Consider the following 20,791-nt stretch of genomic DNA (forward strand, 5'->3'; position numbering starts at 1 on the left):
ATTCGATATACCCGTGTTCGATATATCCGTGTTCGACTGTATACGGGACACTTAATAGCACAGGAGTAGCTTCGGGGCTTCATATGCGCCAGTGTTTTTGGGCAAGTGTGTTTTCACGGGAATACAAAGCAAAGAAGGCCCATTATTAATTTTAAATTAAATGATTCCGCAAAAAGTATATGAATGAATATTATCATTTTTTTGTGTTTTTTCCTGCTTTTAGCAATCGAATAAGTAAAACACCAGCACGTAGAATTTGCTCTGGACATCCCCTCCTTTGTCCTTCCTTTCACAACCAAACGTGTCACGACTGTGAAGGTAGCAAAAGCCGTAAAGCCTGGTTTAACTTTTTCAGGGGCAAAAATTGGATAAATTTGGGTTTTTGAAGAGAACCAAATAATGATAATAGATGTCACAGACAAAACGGTTAGCATGTGGTACGCACTTTATGCTTTTGCAAGAGATCTGTATCTCCCAGCCTCTCGGGCTCCAGGTATTTTCAACTTGGAAAAAAAAAGCGGCACTAAACCTATTAGCACTAGAACTACTAACCTGTCAACCTTCACGTGGTACTCCTTCCAAATCGATTGTGCAAATTCTATTGTTGCTTTTTTCCTCGTTTATTCTCCCCACTCATCATGTTTGCAATAGTTTTGCTATTCCAGCTGATGTTGATTTTCATTGTGTCCTTTTTCATTGTTTTTGTTTTTACTGTATGTATTCCTATACCTTGGCGCAAGCCCCCCCCTGATGTAATGCCCTCGGGCCTTTAAGGAGCAAATAAAAGAATGAAGTGGAATAAAGAAGTAGACAGCACATGCAGAAAGGCAGGCCCATCCCGCTGTGTCCCATTTGCCCAGTGCTCATCCTTTCTGCTTGTCCTGATGTTTTGTCTCTTCCAGCGATGCTTTGTTTCTGAAGGTGCACTTTCAGTGACTAGCCTAACTCGATACACTGCTTCTCGTTCAAGAGGGGGAGTACTGCTGCAGACAAAATGGCAGCATCTTGCCAAAAGAGTTCAATCTTGTTCCTCACGCGTCAAATTACCCTTTCAGTTTTTAATTGCATAATCTGTTATAAGCTTCCACTGTGCAGCGGAAGGATCAATGGCGTGGATCAGGTAGAATGGAGGCATATTCATAGGGATGTACACATCCGTGATGGCTATCTGAAAATGCATTTCAGTGATCAGTGCAGTAATGCAGTGTCTTGAGTGTCAACTACAGCTTGCTTTTAATGAATTTTTTTTGTCTCACACCCTTCATAAGGTGACTAAGAAATGTTCCTAGGTGACCAAACAACCGAATTCATAGGTGGCATTTATGTGGCTGCTCTAGGATTTTCTTGCCTTATGCTACAACTGATAAACACGTTCAAACACCGGTACACCGCTGGTGTTTTAACATGTCCCCTCCAAGTGACATGCCGGAACACAGACTTAACTCTAGGGGTTTAATGGTCAGCGTGATGCGCGATTATATAGAGAGGATTGCGATTTCAGGAACGCAAAGAAATGAAGTGATAGAAAATATATCCCACAGTCATGTCTCTTGGTGGCAGGGTTGTGTAGTTCCTAGGACAACATTAGGGCAGGGTGAAGAGTCGCTGGTAATTCTCCATTATCTGTTTTCCTTAATATTTAGTCTATGTGCATACAGTTGTCTTTAAAAAAGCACTTTTATCGGGAAAGGGCAGTTTTTAAAGAATGAACCAGAATTGTATTCCTTTTTTATGGTCGCTTTAATCTCCAAAACATTTTTTTGCACTTTGCCAATAATTTACCTCTTCGAACCGGTTTGGCATATGAGTTAGTCGAACTGGAATGAAATGAATTCACCCGAACCCGAACCGTAACGGAATCAGTATTTTTTTGGCTTGACACGCTAGAAGAAACATTGGGTTAGCTTTAAGTATGGAATGTGTACACTAGCTTTTCTGCCTTTTCTGGCCACTTTACATGCATCTTTACTTCGAAAGAAAAGTCCATTTAAATGCACTGTTTTTCTCACTCCGAGCTCCTTGCAGATTTGGCGACGTCAAGTGTGATTGCGCACTGGCGTGTCCATAGGGCTTGTTTCAGCTGATTGTGAGTGTGATTGACTTATACAAATGGTGTGTTTTAACTAGCAAAGAGTCAGAATCAGCCATGAGAACAAATGAAAATTTATATCTGGAGACTATGACAACGTCAAGGCATATTGCAAGCAATTTGATTAATTATAGGGTTTAATGCGCTGACGCAACGCAGGCGGTGAGGCGCGCCGTAGTGGAGGACTCCGGATTAATTTTGACCTTGGGGATGTTTAATGTGCGCCGAAATCTCGTACACACGGGTGTATTTGCTATTCGCCTCCATCAGAAAAGCGGCTGCCGTGCCCGGGAATCGAACCTACGTCCTCGTGATATTGCAAACGAGCAGGACATCGTTTCTGTAGTTAGTTAGGTGCGAGGTTGCTTCTCTCTTTTGTCGGCTTTGTAAAAGAACCAAGGCTTTGGATTTCAGCTAATTGGTGAATGGAAGAATGGTGTGGGTTGCGCCACACAGGGCAGCTGTATTTAGAGTTTAACGAGTTCCCTGTAGCCCGTCCCTCTCTCCCCCTGTGTTCTCCCTTGCTTTGTTGAAGCAAAGCGTGGCGCTCTGTCTCCCCCCACTGCAGCGTGCACCCTCGTTCGGTGGCATGTCGGTGTCAACGGCTGGCAGGTGTGCCTCTGCGAGCTCTACAAGTCAGGTAAGCCAGATCGCTGCTCTTCACTAAATTGAGGGGCTTGCGGTATCCGTCGGTGTGTGCTCCCTCCCCAGTAATCTGCTCTCTTCTTTGCAACGGGGTAAGCTAAAGTGTGGCGGCAACCTTTGAGAGATGGGAACAAAACTAACGAAGGCAGGCCACTTTGTGCTTACCCACAACTGAACAAGGTTTCCGTTTCATGTTGAATATGGGGACACTGCCCATCCTTATGGGAGCCCACCTAAACTGATCCGATTCAAGAAAAAGAGTATGGCCCCCGTACGAGCGTGTTCAGCCTGGAGCGCGTGAGCGTTCCTTGTGCCCAACCGATGGGCTTCCCCCTGACGGTGGGGCCCTTGCGGCTGCTGCTCGCAGCGGGTGACTCGGACAAGGGCTGGCTGCAGAGGCTGCTGCACATTGCCCGCCTGGTCCGCAGCCTGCTGGAGTCTGACCGTTCCATGCAGGACCTGCTGACCCACCTGATCGACGGCCTCTTTGCCGCGCTGCACAGGTGCGTGCCCGTGCGCCTCGCTTGTTCCTCACGGGTTTCCCAACTACCTAGGTGGTGCGAGGAATGAACCTCTCGTGCGTTTCACGGCTTTGAAATGACATTTGAACGCCGTCCGCATTTCAGTGTACTGCATAGGGCACGAAAGCCCCTCCATCCATGCTGGAGAGAAAAGCCAGTTCTCAGTGGTTTTGAGCTATTGCTGTTCTATTGCTGCTTTATTGTTCAGAGCCCAGGAAGCCATGTAGGAAATATCGCGTTCACCGCAAACTCTGGAGCACCACACAACCAAGTTGCCCCTGTGCGAGCATCCCTTGTGAAACTGTGCATTGTCAAGCTACATAATCAGGCTTCCATAGGAGGCACATTGTTATTTTAACTTCAATTGGCATGTGTTCCTGACCTCAAGGGGCCTAATTCGTAGTTACTCTCTAAGTGGTGTTCACCCTTCTCCTTCTCCCTCCTTTATTTAGGCTGATTCTGCTGAGCAGGCCGCCCATTGAGCTGCTGGGGGAGTGCCTGGAGGTGGTGGCCCTGCTGGCCAAGAGCAACCCGCAGGCCACCTGGAAGCGCCTGGTGCTCACGGGCCTCCTGCCGGGGCTCAGCACCCAGCCCAAGTCCGTGCAGCAGATCGTCCAGTGAGCACCGCCTCCGCTCCCTGCCGCCCTTTCTTTTTCCCAGGAATGCTGGAGAAATCGCTTGTATGCGGCAAGCTTTAGCAGATCCACACTTTCCAAGGTTTATTGCCTGGTAGGCTTCCAGAGCATATGGTAGGCATTCCATGTTGGCCATGTGGACTTGTTCAGGGTTGCTTCTCCATCGTTCTTGTTGCTATGTGGGCTTTGAGCTTATCCAAGAAGACTGAAGTACACTCGCCTTGTCTCCTTACTGCTCTCCTTGTTCCAGTCTCTTGCACCAACAGTGCAATCTCGGGATGCTAGCGAAACAGTGAAAAATACACTTTAGCTTGAAAAGGTAGATGCTTTGCCATATTTCTCTTGCACCTAGAAAAGAAACCTAGGAAACTAGAAATACTGCAGCAAGAGAATGTTTACGAGTGTTTTCTTTTTCTCTTAGCCATAAAAAAAAACCCTGAATTGTTTAGCAAAGGACCAAAAGTGATAAAATTGTGTTTGCATACCATTTTTTCATAACAAGTATGACGAAATCAGAACCTAATGATTTGCCTATGCACGAGGACGGGTTCGATTTTCGGCCACTGCGGCCGCTTTTCTGATGGAGGCGAAAAGCAAAAACGCCCGTGTGTACGAGATTTCGGCGCACGATAAAGATCCCCAGGTGGTCAAAATTAATCCGGAGCCCTCCACTACGGCGCGCCTCATCGCCTGCGTTGCGTCGGCGCGTTAAACCCCACAATCAATCGATCCCCAGGTGGTCAAAATTAATCCGGAGCCCTCCACTACGGCGTGCCTCATTGCCTGCGTTGTGTTGGCGCGTTAAACCCTACGAACAAGAATGAATTGTCTATGCTGCTTTTAGTCCCGAGGGGGTTCAATAACATACGAAGTTAGTGCTTAAGGGTACCCACTGTAGGCATCTTCAATTTTGCTGAACTGGCATCTTTGATTGGCCAGTGCAGCTCACACTGCCTTCGCCTCATTCTTTAATTTGCTTGTGGTAAAAACAAACAAAACCTCTCGAAGTATTTTTTTCCAACCATTAAAATGTTTAAAAAACTCTGCATTTCTATGAGGCGCCACCCCCATAGCTCTCAAGAAAATGAAAACGAAGAAGAAAAATGAACACAACATTACTTGTGCAGTAAAAGCACAGGCGAATAGCCCCATGCTCCCTATATTCTTGTCACAACTTTTGCATTTTGGTAGAGGGCATGTTTCTCACTGAATACCCTTAACGCTTTCTGCTAGTTTCACTGTGTAAACGATTATGCACAAGACAGCTTAAAATAGACGATTCAAAACATAGAAAAGCAATTGCTATCTTGTACACTCATTTCATTCTTTTGTGCTTATTATAAACAGAAAATAAAAAGTGGGATGGTGAAATCGGGGCCGAGACTAATGACAATGTCATGGTTACCTCTAGTTTGTGCACTCGTAACTGAGAATGCGTAAAGAGAGGTGAAATTCCTTCAAATAAAATCGGGATAGTGAAAGCTGTGCAGAATGAAGTGTCCAGTGCTGCGTACTGTCCCATTCTGTCTGCCTGGTACTCATTTTGCATTGCACTTTATGATTATTTAACATTGTTTTCCCCCCTTTTGTGCCCAAATCTTTCGCAGGGGTTACATGGTTACGGACAACATCCTGAGCCAAGCCATGGCTTCGCATGAAAGGGTCACCGGAGACCACCCTGTGTGCCTGGCATTTTTGAACCTGCTTGCCGCAGTGGCTGAGGTATGGGTCGCTGGAGTGGTTTCGTTCTTTTTTGTGTCGTGCTCTTGGTTTGTCTTGTTGATAGCAAGGCTGATAGCCGGACATAGAAGGTAACATCGCTGGTGAAGATACAGCATGAACACTACCAGGAGTCAAAAGTGGTTGTGATGCAAGCAGAAACTGACTTCAAAAATGGATTTGGACGTTGGCACCCGTCCTTGTCGTTTCCTTTCTTGCCTGTTTGTGTCATTTGCGATGCATTTTTACAAGCAGCATTTTTACACTGCAAATGCTGGTTACAGGGTAATGTATCTTGTTGCGATGTTGTTCTTGATTCCGGCCACGTTGCCATGTGCCCCTCAACAAATTTCATAGACTATTAAAAACGCAGGCAGGTGGGGTAGATTAACCCGGTGTCTTTTGTGTAGTCATTGGACCTAGGCTACCATTTATTGAAGGTTTCAAGAGAGAGTAGTCAACTGTGGACTTGCATGGATAGCAAAAATAGCCTATATCTCTGCCAATTAACCACATTGCATTTTTAACATGGCTACACTACTACAGTAGAACCCTGTTGATACGTTCTCTGTTCATACGATTTCTCGCTTACTACCCTGTCAATTGTGAACACTGAAAATTCCCCATAGTGCATTTCTTACTGGATAGTACGTTTTCCCGTATTGAACATTTCTCCCTTGCGTATTTTTTGAACGTATCAACGAGGTTCTACTGTAGTTGTCAGCATTACATGAACGGCATGGTGGAAGCACGTCTAGTAAAAGGTGCTCATTGTGGAGGTTGCATGTGGTAAAAGTCGCGCACTAAAGAAGTGACTGTGTATTCACCCCACAAGATCCTTGCTGTTGCCTGGGTGGATAACAGAGGTAACATAGCGAGAACAATTTCTACAACTGTTCGTCTCAACTTCTTTGCCAAAAAAGCCAAATATTTCTTCTCCCACTTCTGCTTTAGGGCGCAGTCCTTTGGCTCCCATCTCTAGGCTGAGCGGCGTTGCCATCGTAACCGAGTGAACGATGGCGAGACCGAATAGTGAAAGAAAGCAAAGGAGGAGAGTGTCGCGAAATTGTGAGGGGAGGGCAGTTTCGCCGTGGTGGCGCGAGCACTCCTGGATAGTGTGCGGGTGGGGAGGAAGGGGTTGGGGGTCAGTATGCTGTGCCCGCACGAGGTGCTTGTCTACACGACACTGGTGAAAACGTGAGGGGGGGCGTGCGTGTGACGATGCTGTCGTTCCCTGCCTACGACGCGGTCCCTTCCTGAGCCGCACTTCGCGCCGTTGACGCAGAGGCTCATCATCGCTGCCGTCGAGAAAACCCACGAGTGAGTGCTGCCTCAGCGAACTGCTGCTGCGCCAAGTATCGTAATCGCCAGCCAATATTTAATAAATACGATAAATAAAAAAATATAGTTGATTACTCGCAGTGCTCCTAGATGAGGCTGCACGCAGTGCGTCTCAGTGCATGTCCTGGGTACCAGCAGCACCTCCTTGCCACCTGCTCTCATCGCCCTGGCCCTTCCCTGGTTGCAGACGTTTGTGACGACCCCAGACCAGGACTTCCTGGCGTGCCTGGCGGTGGTGCTGCAGGACGTGTTCCCCCTGTTCCACAAGTGGCCCTACAACCGGGCGCACGACCGGGACAGCATTGGCCACCGCTGCCTCGTCATCTTCCACCGCGTGCTCACCGTCTCGGCCGAGTTCAAGGCTGACGCCGTCAGGTGGGCCGTCGCCCGTCCCTCTGCTGCTGCGGGGAGCGTGAAGGAGGCCTCACGGTTGAACAGTTCCTTATCTCCCTCCCTCTCTCCCCCTTGTGCAGGAGCACCGAGTTGTGCGTGTACAGCCTGCTCCACGGCGAGTCGTGCTCGGCCCTGCTTCGTCTGATTGTCACGGCGGAGGAGCCCGTTGCACGGGCCATTGAGTTCGAAGGCAGGTGAGGCACACCAGGTGGTACTCTAAAAGGGACAGGGGGCTGAAATTATTCACGTGCGAATTGCATGGTGTCAGTGAAAGGCGAGCACTTTTCAAAGCACCTCACACCACAGGGGTTTTGTTCGAAATTAAGGGATAAACGTAGTGAAACAAACAAACAAAAAAAGAAAACAGCTGTTCTTTGTGCTGATACAAGAACGGTCAGCCTTCTTGCTGCATTCGCCCTGTCACATTAAAGTTGAAAATCCCCACTCATAGCACACACCGCAATCCGTATAAAGCTAACATAGGTCGATTGTCTATGTAGGTTGGCCTCTTAACTTTAAGTGAAAAAAGTAGTCTACAAAAAGGAGAACCTGCAGAGAAGCTTACCATAAACGTCACTTTATTTTTTATTAGGGGTGTGCGAATATTCGAAAATTTGGAATATTACTCGAATATTAAATATGTTATATTCCTGTTCGCTTCGAAAACTATATATTCGAAACATTTCAAATATTCGAAAGGGTTCGAATATTTCGATTGATTAGCTTAAGGGAAGGACGTGGCTTTCAACTTCGGAAAAATGACCAAAACATTTTTTGAAAGCCACATATATGCAGCTTCTATGTTTTCTATCCTGTGCATTTGCAAAGTTTTATCGCCAAAAACCGTCGCACAGTGGCATAAAAAATACTTTTGCAAGCAGGGGTGACAAAATGTCGGCGCAAAAGGGCGAAAAAACTGCAATTTTCGGAGCGCTGTATCTCCGCAACGTGGCCATCAGGCGCGGCCATTTTGGTACCATTCGATCGGCCGAGGGATCCTCTTTCCGGTCCTAGCCGTCTCTTTTATCTTCATTCATTTGCAAATTTACGAATGACAGCAAAAGAAAGACGCACGAACGAAGCCAGAATTGAGGCTGCAGCGCGGTTGGTCTTCCGGTCGGAGTGCGTTGAAATGGCCCTCCTGATTGGGCATAGCTGCGGAAATGCAAGGTGGCGGCCGCCTAAACTGCTTAGTGCACGTTTCTGAGTTGATTTGCGCTGCTTGGCGCGGCCAAGTTTCTGTTCAGTCATTTTAATCTGCTGTGGTATGCAACACGGACAATATTGCGATGGGAATGCCAGAGATCAAAACCCAGATTATGGGAAGTTGCATGGCTCGAAAGACGGAGGTCATCGAACACTTCATGGTACGCGTGACTTTACCCTGGAGAGTGAAATGCGGTGTGCGCGCTTGTGATAGTGGTTTGCGAAGTGAACTTTTCATCTGATTTGCTATCTTACAAACTTAGTTATTGCTAAGCTTGACAGTATAGGCTCGCTAGCCTTGCGAAAGAAACGGCCGGCGCATCAGAAGCTGCGGCGCGCACAGCGTAGCCGCTGCGCATTAGAAGATCGCCTAACTGCGCAACAGGGTACGATTGAACACCAGTAGTTGTAGTGAATGCCTGTAAGTTAGATTTAATGTTAAGAGCGACCTGACGGGCCATGTTAGGGATAAACAAAATATGACATGTTGCAGTATTCGAGTGCCGCAATGCGGGCGAGCCATATCGCTTTCTTGCGTAACGTTTCCCGTGTACTTCGAATAATCATGCAAATCGGTCTGAGTTGGGAATAAAAACGTGTTGACAGCGTTAAGAATGTACCTTACTGTCGTAGAATTTAGCAAATTGATTTTTAGCAAATTGAATTTAGCAAATTGAAGACCTAAAAGATTTAAATTCTCTTCACAGTCCTTAGCACACAAGCTTAATTAATTGCTTAGCCGTGGATGGCCTCTGATGGAACTGGTAGTCATGACAACTTCGATGTCTAGATCCTCCAGTGTTCCTCGGTCACGCCAGACTGGCGCCGAGCCACTCTATTGTCCTTTGCTTTGGCCAGCTCGTATCACATACATGTTGAATGCAGCAGTGAACTTCCACCGAGTTCCTGACTAATGACTAACAGCACAAAACGCAAAAGCAATGGTTAAATACACTAACGAGTGAGAATTAAAAAATAATGAAAAGCAACAAGCTTCTGAGAAGAAGGCTATGTCGTGCTGGTTCAGGTGGTGGAGACTGCAACTGTGAAACGTGTGCGCTTTAGTGGTTAGTGGTTGCCAGAGTAAAGTTTACTCAGCCAGTGGCCACCATATGAGACAAAGGGGCAACTTTTGTATGCGTTTTCTGGGGAAACAGCTCTACCTATATTCTGGTTTGTCTGGTACATAGAGGTTCCGGTGAGTGAATTGAGAACACAGTGTGCACCCGGACTCTTTGCCAGCACTTGACCCTGAGAGCACCCCTGGTGGACACACATGGTTCCATCAGACCCTCTCAGCATGTGTACCATGAATCCAGTTGCGAGCATGCCCAAACTGTGATCCCTTTTGGTGACCTTGTGCGCGTGCCATGCAACTGGTGACAATGACCAGTGAGAACAGGTCAACAACAGCTTGCTGTGTGCTCTGAACTGATGGCTTTCGTAAGGCTCCTTAGAGTGAACTAGTGAGATAGCACTTACGAGGTCAGTGAAAGTGGCCAGGTCGTGAGTTTAAGAAAAAGTGACTGGGCACATGTTGTGCATCTGCGATTGTGCAATCATGACTTCGGAGTGGGTGGGATTCTTCCCGTAGAAGGTAGGCAGTGTGTTTTTCCATTGAAGGCAGTGTACGGTGGGAGCAGTGCAGTGTAGCTCCTCCCCCTCTCCCCATTGTCCTGTGCAGCCGTCAGTCGGAGGAGCTGCTGACCTCGGTGCGGCTGTGCTTCTCGCTGCTGAACCGCCTGCTTCTGCTGGGTGCGGCGGGGGGCTCACCGCTGGAGAAGCGGCTGCTCGTGTCCCCCGGGCAGCAGCTGCAGCAGCAGCAGCAGCAGCAGCTGGCGGCCGGCTGTGGGGGGGAGGCGGGCGGAGGCGGCAGCAGCTCGCTGGCCGTGTCGGTGGGGCGCTTCCTGTACCTGCGGCTGGACCCCCGCCTCTGCACCCTGGCTGTGCAGCTGCTCAAGCGCATCGCCAAGGCAAGTGGGCGGGCTGCTGCTCCCCCTTCTCCCTCTCCCGACCGGGTGACGTGACCCTGCCCTCCACCCTGCCCTCCACTCCAGCTGTACCCCATGTCCCTGCTGGCGTGCCTGGGCCCCGATGCGGAGAGCTTCCGGGACCAGCTGCTGCTGCGCCTCAGCAAGCAGACCGAGGACGGCCGCCTCAAGGTGGCCCTGCTGCAGCTGCTGGCCGTCTGCGTCCGCACCCAGCCGGGGCTCTTCCAGCTGCTGCTCCTGCTGGGCTCCTCCTCCCCTGCGTCCTCGGCTGCTCCTGCCCGCTCTCCAGCTCCCTCTTCACTGGTGAGATGGTGGGACTGAAAGGGAAGGGAGCAGTACCCTCGCCAGTGCGGAACTATAGCTGTACACATCCTTGTGTAGGCCAGGGATAAAGCCCCTCGAAGCAGCGTCAGGCCCTAAAAAGTTTGTTTTCCTATTTGGAAGACATTGGCCACATTTCAAAATTGTAAATTCTGTAACACAATCTAAAAAATAGTCCGCCAAGCCCGCCAAACCACGCCGTTCTTTTTTTTTTTTTTTTTTTTTTTGCTTCTTCGTTTTTTTTTCTCTCTCTTTTTTTTTCTTTTCTGCCCACCTCTCTCTAGGGCCTGTTCTCCCTACATCCCCGACCCCTAGCAGAGAAGCATGTAGGTGATCACAAACGCCGGCAAAACTCTCTGCTTTTTCAATAAAGAGCCTTCTCTCTCTCTCTCTCTCAGAGATGGTTTCTTCTCCTTAACCCAGGGTTCGCACAGGTCCTTGAAAACCTTGAAAACCCTTGAATTTAGAAGTGTCAATTTCAAGGCCTGGAAAGTCCTGGAATTTTTACATGGTCCTTGAAAACCCTTGATTTTTCCGGAGGGAATCAATGGCCCTGTCTTTTCACAAAAATTTAAAGTGTTTGTCGTGGATTTTAGGTGTTAACAAATGTAAAGCAACATTATAACAATCAAGTTTCAGTGTGTTGCTTGAAATTACAAGTTTGGTGGATTTTAATTATTACAAGGCAACATTGGGAGCAGGCACTTGTCAATCCAATCCATGTCACGATACAATCCAGTGAAAGCCAGCTTCTGTTCTCTATCTTGCATGTTCCATCTAGTCCATGGTTTCTCAAAGTGGGTTCCGCGGAACCTAGGGGTTCCGCAGGCCCCTCCTCAGGGTTCCGCGAGTCACTGATAAATTTTCCCTGGTTCCGCAGTCGCAAAGTCTTTTATGGTGAACTTGAAGTGCGATCGATCTAAGGAACCTCCATTACTCACGCCCGAGTGTCAGTAAGCACATCTCGGCGCATAACAGAAACGCGCGAGCTGCGCAATAAATCTCGCCAGCAGCTTGTAGCCAGCCAGACTCCGAAAACGGGCCACGTGGTTAAACTATTGCACTTGAATATTACCCCCATGCGCATTTCCCCTGTTTGGAGATAGGTGCCGCTAGAGTACGCATTCGCGTAAAGTCGACGGGAAAAAAAACGATACCCTTGCTTACTTTTGAATTTATTGCACGTTAATGTAGCATGAACGGAATGAAAAATGGCGGGAGGGGGGGGGGGTTCCTTGGCACTTAACGGAACTTAGCAGGGTTCCCTGGGACCAACATGCTTGAGAACCCCTGGTCTAGTCTGTGGACGCTTGCCCATTGCATGTTTGCTGTGCCTCATACGCTCCATCTGCGTTTGCTTTTACGTGCAAATGGTGGACGTGTACATAGTTCATCCTGCCTTGCAGCAACACTTGCGGATTTCATTTCTGCTGATACTCTTGCTGCCAAAGCAGGACATGCAGGCAACATTAACCAAGTTTTGAAATCAAACAGCCTCAGCAAAACACCAAGAAAAAAGAAAAACCTCTAAATACCAGCCATAAATAAAAAATAAAGCTGGAGGAGCATTTGCGAACCTGTTAGCACCTATCTAAATGTGCACTAATGTGCTTAGGCATTGTGCAATAAAAAACTTTTGCATTTTGTTGGAAAAGTTATAATTAATCCCAGATAAAACGTTAGATGGGGACCTTAAAAATGTGTTTTCTGGTCCTTGAAAACCCTTGAAGTTTTGCTTTTGAAGCCTGTACGAACCCTGTTAACCGTACGTGTTCTTGATGTGTAGAGAAGAAGAATGGCCCATTTTAGTTGCTCTCGCTGGCTCTCGCTAGTTTCGAAGTTTGGGAAGCATAAAGAAATATGCAGAAGGTGTGAACAGAAATCACTCTTTTGCAGTGGTTCTACACTTGGGCCTTTAAGCTCTGCTGTGGATTACTGCTGTGCACTTAAAACCAGGCAGGAATGGTGTGAGCACTAAAATGAGGCACCTGAAGCCAAACAACTGTTTTACACTCAAGCAGTACAGAACTCAACATGCAAACACTTTGCATGCAGCAACATTGCACTGTGGACAAGTTCTGGGTTCTCCTCTGAGCTGTGACTGGTTCACATTCTTTGAGCCTGAACAAATAATTCACTAGAGGAAATGTAAAACTCACATATAGCCATCCTCTCTGATAGCCAACCAGAATGAATGCTGTGCTTTGTGCTTTTCCTTGTTCTGCGTCTTGCGTGTGCGGCTTTCGCTATGTGCCAATAGAACATGCCCTAGTTTCAGCTCTGCACAATGCCGTGAGTGACGTGCTTTTTACCGTTTCCTTCCTGTCCTCTCCACAGCACTCATCAGGATTGGGTCTTTGCCTGGGGGAAGTGCTGAAGATTCTCAAAATGAAACAGGAGGTTTGTGGATGCCTTTCCATTCTTTCACATACTATTTGCATTTAATGGAGCTTTGTTGGAGCAGTGGGAAGGCAATTGTAATGTAAACATTGTGGCACTCAAAGGGATTACCCCCCTAAGCCGAGCTCCCTTAATGATCATCTTGGAAGCAAAGCATTATGGGTTGTGCGGTGGTCTGTTTGGCGTTCTTGACAAAGCTTGGCCACTTTGTTTTTTATGCAGTTGCATTCATGGTAGACCACAGAGATTTTCCAAAGAGTGGTAGTAGCCAGTAAAGCATAGGCATCACTAAACATAGGCAACACTAAAGCTGCTTACAGTCCCAAGTTTGAGGGCAAAAAAGGCAGATGATCCCCTACAACCTTCCCTTGTTTGAATAACTGTGTTTTCGAGCTTTGTAAGAAAAGTTGTAGAGCTCCTTTTGTCAGAACACAACTCCTTTACAATTCACTTGAGGCACCTGATCTAAGTATCTTTGACTGTTGCAACACTCTTGTTCGATCTGTTAAAAATGCATTTAAAGCCCGAGTGTGTTCTTTTGTATTGTAGAATCACGTGTGAGTCAGTCATGTGATGTTTGTTCCATTGTTGTTGTTATTTTCATTTCTTTTCTCTTCTTTCTCTATTGTACACATCTTCCTTTCCTCTCCTTTCTTTCTTCTGTGCACCACACTGAAGGCATCATGCTGTTTGTGGGCACTTGTCCAAATAAATAAAAGAAATAAAGAAATTAGTAATCTTTAATCTGCATCACCTACAAACGATAAAAAAAAGAAGTGTGTTAAAAAGTGGGCGCATGCTACAGCCCGTTGTGTGTTTTGGTGTTTACTTGTTGGCGGTAGGGCTTTCAGGGCCCACAGTGCCGTAAAAAGGGAAGGAATAAAATTCCGGGGAATCCTTTGACATGCATCGAGGTGGGTTGAAATTCTGCCAGCATTCTTTCTAGCTCCGTGACCGACAAAGTTGCGCTTCAGAATTAGGCAGTCTAAAGCCTATTGTGAGCGTTTCCTTTTCATTGCCTCCCGTGTGTCTCTGCCTGTGCCTTTTATTGCTGCGACAGCTTCACTTCCCACACTGTCTTACCATCGCCTTTGTTCCCTTCTGGAAGCTGCAGCACCACACCGATCGATGGGTACGCCTCGTCCGATCCCTCGTGACTGCCCGTGCCCGCCCTTTCTCTCCTCCTCCTCCCTCAGGGTGTGGACTTCTGCCCAGCCGAGCTCCACTGTGCCGCCATGGAGTTCATCCACACCCTCTGGGCCTGCCACCAGCTGCGGGCCATGGAGCTGCTGCGCACCAAGTGAGCCACGGGCTGCGGGCCACTTTGTTTCTCCAGCCTCCCCAGAACAGCGGGCAAACTTTCAAAAGTTGGATTACTTTTACCCTGGCATTATGCACAGCTACTTGGACGATTCTCTTCCTGCCTTGCCAAGGGTGGCATTCATTGAGCCCATAGCTGAGCCAAATGGAGGGGTGTTGTGTGGTCTCTTTCATTGGTCATTGTGGATTGCCCACAAGTGCTCCAGAGAAGCTCTTTTTTACTTTATTTTTTAAAATAGATTTTCTATTGCGAGAGCAGTTCCGGGCTGTGCACAAGCTGCTCAAAACGGCTCAGGACTGGCCAGCAAAAGAAGCCATTAAAAGCAGTGGAGCGGACCATGGTTTCACAAGTAACGCTTGTGACTCTTCCCATGTTTTCGCAGCCATTCCTTCTGGGGCCTGGTGTGCTTTCCTCTCAACGAGGACTCCATTGCGAGCCAGGAGTGCCGGCTGGTGGCCTTCATCTTCAAGACTCTGGCCCTGGAGCTGTATCAATCCAAGTGAGCAAGTGTTTCCTACTCCCTTGGTTACTCCTTTGGTTACTCCCTTGGTTACTCTCTTGGCAGTGAGAAAAGCAGCGCAGCGGTCAGTTTCGCATTCCACAGAGTATGATGCAGTGAATTTGCACGGAGCATGTCTTGTTATGATAAGGGGTGTGTAAGCGTGTTATCGGGGTGTGCGTGGCCGAATTTAGGTCACTAGTGCTGGAAGCTTTGGGGGGGCCATGAAGATAAAATGCAACTTTGTTCACTTTGAAAGAACTAGCCTTTGGTAACTTGCACAGCTCCACGTGAGCCTCTAAAGGCACTTTTTTTTAACAGAAAAAACGGAAGAAATATGGCAAAACCTTCAAATTTTGTGCTGCACAGGGACATAATATGGGCAGGAGCCACGTATTATGGGCCAACACTTAGAAAATTTTTGTCAGTGTGTTGACTGCTTGTTGGCATTCAGGTGGCACGATAAAACACACTACAGGCTCCACTACAATCGCCCAGTCTTGTTCTTGGCGGAAACTTAGGCCGGCGACCTCCAGTCACACAAACAAGATTCTGTGATGTCATAGCAAAATCGCCGGAAATCAGGGAGTTGCTACTGCTTTGTATGGTGCCTTTAATGTCTTGATTATTTGTTTGTCATTTGCAATATAATTGGTACCACTGCCATGGGGACGAAGCAGTGTTTCTAATTAATTAACCACACTGTTATTTTGTCCTCACGGCCGCTTGAATGTCGTGTCCTAGTGCTTTGCCGGCAAAGGAAAGTCCAGATTAGTGCCCTGTCCGTGGAGCCTTGTCCGTGATGGCTCCATGATTTGGCACGTAGATTTTTCTTTTGTTTGCCTGCTATGCTCTGGAGGCATGTGGTATGATCACGCTTCTCCTCTGTTTTCCCCCCTTTGTGCGCACAGAAGCCAGCTGGATCCCAATGTGAAGACCATCCTTGACAAGGTGAAGCAGAGGGGACTGATCAAGGCCTTGTCCAAGGTGAGCTGTTTTTGATTGATTGATTGATTGTAGGGTTTAACGCGCCGACGCAACGCAGGCGATGAGGTGCGCCGTAGTGGAGGGCTCCGGATTAATTTTGACCACCTGGGGATCTTTAACGTGCGCCGAAATCTCGTACACACGGGCGTTTTTGCTTTTCGCCTCCATCAGAAAAGCGGCCGCCGCGGCCGGGAGTCGAACCCGCGACCTCGTGCTCAGCAGCGCAACGCCTTAGCCACTGAGCCACCGCGGCGGGTGAGCTGTTTTTGAGTTAGTTTCTTTTCCTTGTTTAGCCAGTCAAGCAATGACATCCGTGGCTTGTGGTCGCCTTTGCCCTCGGTAGCAGTTTGAAATTGTCATCTTCCTATTTTTTAGCAGCAATGCTAGTTTACAGGTGGGACTCGTTGGTACTTGTTAAGTGCCACCATCTAAAAATACTGTGTTTGCACAGTAGCTCGGAATTCTATCAAACCCTACTTGACACTGAGGCAAGACAAGTGTATGCAAAGCAGTGGTACGTGATTTATGGATTGCAACAGAGCTGTCAAAGCTGAATTTGTGAAACTTGACATCACCACTCTTCAAGCTGAACTGTGGGCTAAGGGGGTGCTTGCAAGCTGCATGCCTTGCAGGCATTTTGTACTGCAGGTGTACAATACCTGTGGGCAAATGTGCCTAACGCAGCCAGTGAGCGTACTGAAGAATATGTGAAATTTTGTTCACTTGCAGCATAATTTGTTGCAAAAATGAACTCATTAATTCATTTTTATTGCAGTGGTTTATAACATTGGCAAAATCCAACGCACAGTGTTGTGTTGTGAATTTGTGTGCAAGGAGTTGGAGTTGGGTTCTTGCTATTGTTGTGCTTGTGGGCACTTCTCTGAAATGCTTTGTTCACAACAAGTTTTGCTGGTGGGCTGTGGTTCCTTTCATGCATGCAGTCGTGCTTCTCACCGTGTGCGTGCGTACGCCTTCTTTTCCTCCCCAGTTTGTGACCAGCAGCCTGCCCAGGCAGCTGGCGGGCAACCTGAACGCGTCGGCCGCGAGCTTTGCAGACGTCAGCGAGATGCCGAACCCCGTCACTGACAGCCTCACTTTGCTGTCCGGTTGGCGGGACCTGTGCGTCACCCTCTCCAAGGTAATGGAGAAAAGGCTTTGGAAGGGAGCTATTGCTAACCACAGCCGTTTTTTCTAAAATTTTAACCTATAAAAGTACGCCAATAACGACCCATTTGCAGTGTTTCCTTTAGATCCTGTGATGCTTCAGGTTTGCTCAGCAGTGTCGTTGTTACTTCGGTTTGGCTGCACAAAATGATGGGGCTTCATTGCACTACTTCATGCAGGCTTGGCACAAAAGCCCCACCCCGACTGCTTTCCGATCTTCTCTCTCTTCCGAGCAGTGACTAGCTGAGGGATTCTACGTTTATTTTTTGATCTCCTTGTATGTGGTTGAGTGAAACCAGTCAGGGTATTCACTGCTTCTGCATTCCAGCTTGGCTGTTTGGGGCGGCAGTTTTGGGTGAAGGTGAGCACAGCAGCTAGCGTGGCTTTTTTTCCCCCCTGCTTTCTTTTTTTCCAGTGTCCTCATGCGCAGCCTGCACCCAATGAGAAGAATGCCATCCTGCAGGATGTGTTGGCCAGCCTGCTTTCCGATGTGAGTCCCTGACTCATCTGTGATCTGTTTATTTATTCGCATTACTACATTCGCCAAGAGGGCATTGGTGTAGGAGATCCATAGAGAATGTGTTCAGTCCATGAATGGAACCATGAATCTCGTACTAAAAAAATATACAAGCATAAAAATCAACAGAGGCCTTTTTTAAAAGCTTGCAACCAACAGCATTGTACAACACCAAACAACAGAGGCAAGGGGGGGAGAGAAAAAGGAAAATGAGACAGAAGGTGAAATTAAAAAAAGAAAGAAAAACAGGCATCCTATAAAACAAGCCACAGCGGTCATCAAAGATTGCTATAAGCATATGCAGCAGCAATAATGGATACAAAAAAAAACAATTAATACACAGGAACAAAATCACAGAAATTCAAGTAACACTGTTTTTCATGTCGCCACGCAGATAACGCTTTACAAATCTAACACCAGTTGCACAAACAACATTTTCCGGCAGAAAATGCGAGCAGAAAAAAAGATAATTTAAAGAGCAAGGTGCAGCAATGAATTTCCCTGCTCTTGCTTTTGTCTGTCCTTTTTGATACATAAGCAGGCGGTTTTAAATAAGTCCGGCGGTTAATTAATACCTGTTAATTGGGCTTCCATTCTGCTAGAGCAAGGTTGGTTGACCTTTGCCGCCTGCGTTCAGGAGTGAGATATAAAATAAAAAGCCACCATGTTTGTGGGGGGTCAGGTTGTTCTGACTGCCAGGCCTTTGCTACATGCCTCCACCCTTCTTGTGTCTCAGGAAATCCAGGAGAACTTCAGAGTCAGCATTGTGCTGGGTGAGCTGTACCTTGTCCTCCTGAAGCAGTGGAGCAGGTAAGCACTTACTCTGCCCCATTATTGGTGGAACCCGTGTTTGAAGTACATGTGTGCAAGGAAATTTGTGGTACAGGTGTTGGTGTAATTCAGGTGTTGTTAGTACTGAGACGGGGATAGCACTGACGTGGGAATGGTACCACCACGCCACGAAGGCATGCCTGTGAGGTTTTAAAGTCAGGCTGAAGGTTTTAAAGTCAGGCTGATTATTTAACTCTTTTGTTACCATGGCTATTCAAATCGACCACCGGTGATCGATGCTTTATATTGCCGATTTCAACGTGTATTTGTGTACACCTAATGCGTCCCAGTGGTTAGTCTAGGCACTGCACATGTAGAATCAGTTTAAATTTTCCCACTCCAGCAACATTGAGATTTTTGACGGCATTTCTTGCCAGCTTAGGTGCATGTGTTTTCACGAAAGGGGGCATGGCTGCTGCATGACAAAAAAAGCATGCCACTCGTGGTTATGCTGCGTTACCATCAACTTTTTTTTAACCAAAAGCTCCTAGCAAGTCAAATACCAAATTATGTTGTCAGCTTTGTAATCCGACAGCATCAAGAGGTGATAATTACCTGAAAATGACACCAGCTATTCACTAGTGATGTTTAGTGTGGAGAAAGAATAGCCTTATTCTGCCAAAGCTTATTTCTGAAGGTCCCCCGCATGTCTGACGAGTGGACCTGGCATTGTCGGCCTGCTTCCAGCAGTTTTAGTTTCGTTCTTCCGTTGCGAAATTTGTATTTGATGCTACTACGCGGTTACCCAACTTCAAGCCGATTTGCCATGGCGCCTCCGTTGCCTGCTACTGTTCCTCGAAAAATGCATGCCACTGATGGGTTTGCGAAATGTTTGCCTACAAAATGTATATTCTTCTATTTTTTTTTTCTACTGCTTCTTACTATTTTTTCTACTACTTGTGGTTTGTTATACACATCTTCCTTTTTTTATTAGTTTTTTCAATACGTAGACAAAAATTTCCAATTTCATAATTTTTTTTGCAATCATTATTTATGAAAAAAAATTGTTAAAACTGGTGTGGAAAGGGCGTTGAATTATATGCATTTTGTGTCACTGCAATGTGTGCCTGACCAATATGTTTAGCACAGAAAAAGTTTTCTTAGACCCCTAAAAATCGGTCAGTTTCCGGCGGTAACGAAAGAGTTAATGCCCTGCATGCTGGGTTTTCTTCCTAGATGAAGTTCATAATTTTTGTCGCTGATTTTTTGTGTGCGCAAATGCATGCATGTGTTTTTGTAACATTTTGAAGGAAATTGTGTTAATCACGACATTTAGAATGCTTTTAAACCCTTATTACACTAGTGCTGAAACACTGAAACTAGCCTTTACTTTCTCCTTCTTTTCTTTGTTTTTTTACATGGGGTATTTACTGTAGCATAAATGCTGTATGTAAATTTCAGCTTTCGTATTGAGAATTGCAAAAATCCGCGTTAATTTGAAACTGTTCAAACAAAACCGTTATTCGCACCGAAAGCAGCAATCACTTATTCAGCAAGTAAGTAAATTAAGAAAAGTAAGAAAGAAAGACTGCCCAGTAAGTAAACAGAACAAAGCACCTATTAATTTTGTAACTCTAATTATTTGCACCCCAATGTTTAATCTCCTTGTCCCTGCCTTGCCCCTCATCTTTCGCACTTGTTACACTCTTAATGCCCTTTCTTCTCCTTCCTCCCGTGGCAGTGAGTGCACGTCCACCGTGACTGACTGGGCCCACACTATCGACTCCCTGCTGCGCGTGGTGAACTCGGGCGTCACCACCTTGCACCCCAAGCTGGTGCTGGTGCTGAGCACCATGGCCACCTCCATGGTGAACATACTGCAGCGGCACCCACAGGAGCAACGAGGTTGGACCCCCACAGTGTTTTTCGCCAAAGAGACGGCTGTGCTCAGTGCCGCTGATTACCGTATAAGTCTGAATATCGGTCGAGTTTTTTTACCAAAAAAGTTGCCGAGAAGTCCCCCCTTGACCTATATACTGGTCATTAGCTTAATATTGGTGATCATCTGGCAACCAGGCAGACCATCGAGCCCATCCAAACCGCAAAGGAACCATAGCCACTGACATGAAAAACTGCCATCTTTGTTTTGTTGCTTCTCTCGCTGTCAATGAGCATGATGTGCTCTTTTCTTCTTGCTCAAAATACGTTCAGGCACTCAGCGCCAGTTTCCCGCAGCATTTAAGGGGGGACACCCCTCTTAAAACTATTTCT

At 47.0% G+C, this 20,791-nt stretch overlaps 1 protein-coding gene across 1 annotated transcript in view; it reads left to right on the plus strand.

The window, feature by feature from the left end:
• Window positions 1-20,791, plus strand: part of Nup188 (nuclear pore complex protein Nup188) — a 69,337-nt gene that overhangs the window by 26,075 nt on the left and 22,471 nt on the right. Inside the window, exons 21-36 of the mRNA XM_077683338.1 lie at window positions 2,658-2,729; window positions 3,102-3,237; window positions 3,708-3,872; window positions 5,498-5,612; window positions 7,138-7,325; window positions 7,424-7,537; window positions 10,234-10,522; window positions 10,607-10,843; window positions 13,199-13,261; window positions 14,458-14,561; window positions 14,965-15,081; window positions 15,993-16,068; window positions 17,057-17,206; window positions 17,648-17,722; window positions 18,486-18,559; window positions 20,262-20,425. Of these exons, the coding sequence (XP_077539464.1) occupies window positions 2,658-2,729; window positions 3,102-3,237; window positions 3,708-3,872; window positions 5,498-5,612; window positions 7,138-7,325; window positions 7,424-7,537; window positions 10,234-10,522; window positions 10,607-10,843; window positions 13,199-13,261; window positions 14,458-14,561; window positions 14,965-15,081; window positions 15,993-16,068; window positions 17,057-17,206; window positions 17,648-17,722; window positions 18,486-18,559; window positions 20,262-20,425 (2,139 nt within the window). The remainder of the gene's footprint in view (window positions 1-2,657; window positions 2,730-3,101; window positions 3,238-3,707; window positions 3,873-5,497; window positions 5,613-7,137; window positions 7,326-7,423; window positions 7,538-10,233; window positions 10,523-10,606; window positions 10,844-13,198; window positions 13,262-14,457; window positions 14,562-14,964; window positions 15,082-15,992; window positions 16,069-17,056; window positions 17,207-17,647; window positions 17,723-18,485; window positions 18,560-20,261; window positions 20,426-20,791) is intronic.

This window comes from Haemaphysalis longicornis, unplaced genomic scaffold (genome assembly GCF_048455015.1).
Source record: "Haemaphysalis longicornis isolate Haplotype H1 unplaced genomic scaffold, Haemaphysalis longicornis Haplotype H1 scaffold_9, whole genome shotgun sequence".
NCBI lineage: Eukaryota > Metazoa > Arthropoda > Arachnida > Ixodida > Ixodidae > Haemaphysalis > Haemaphysalis longicornis.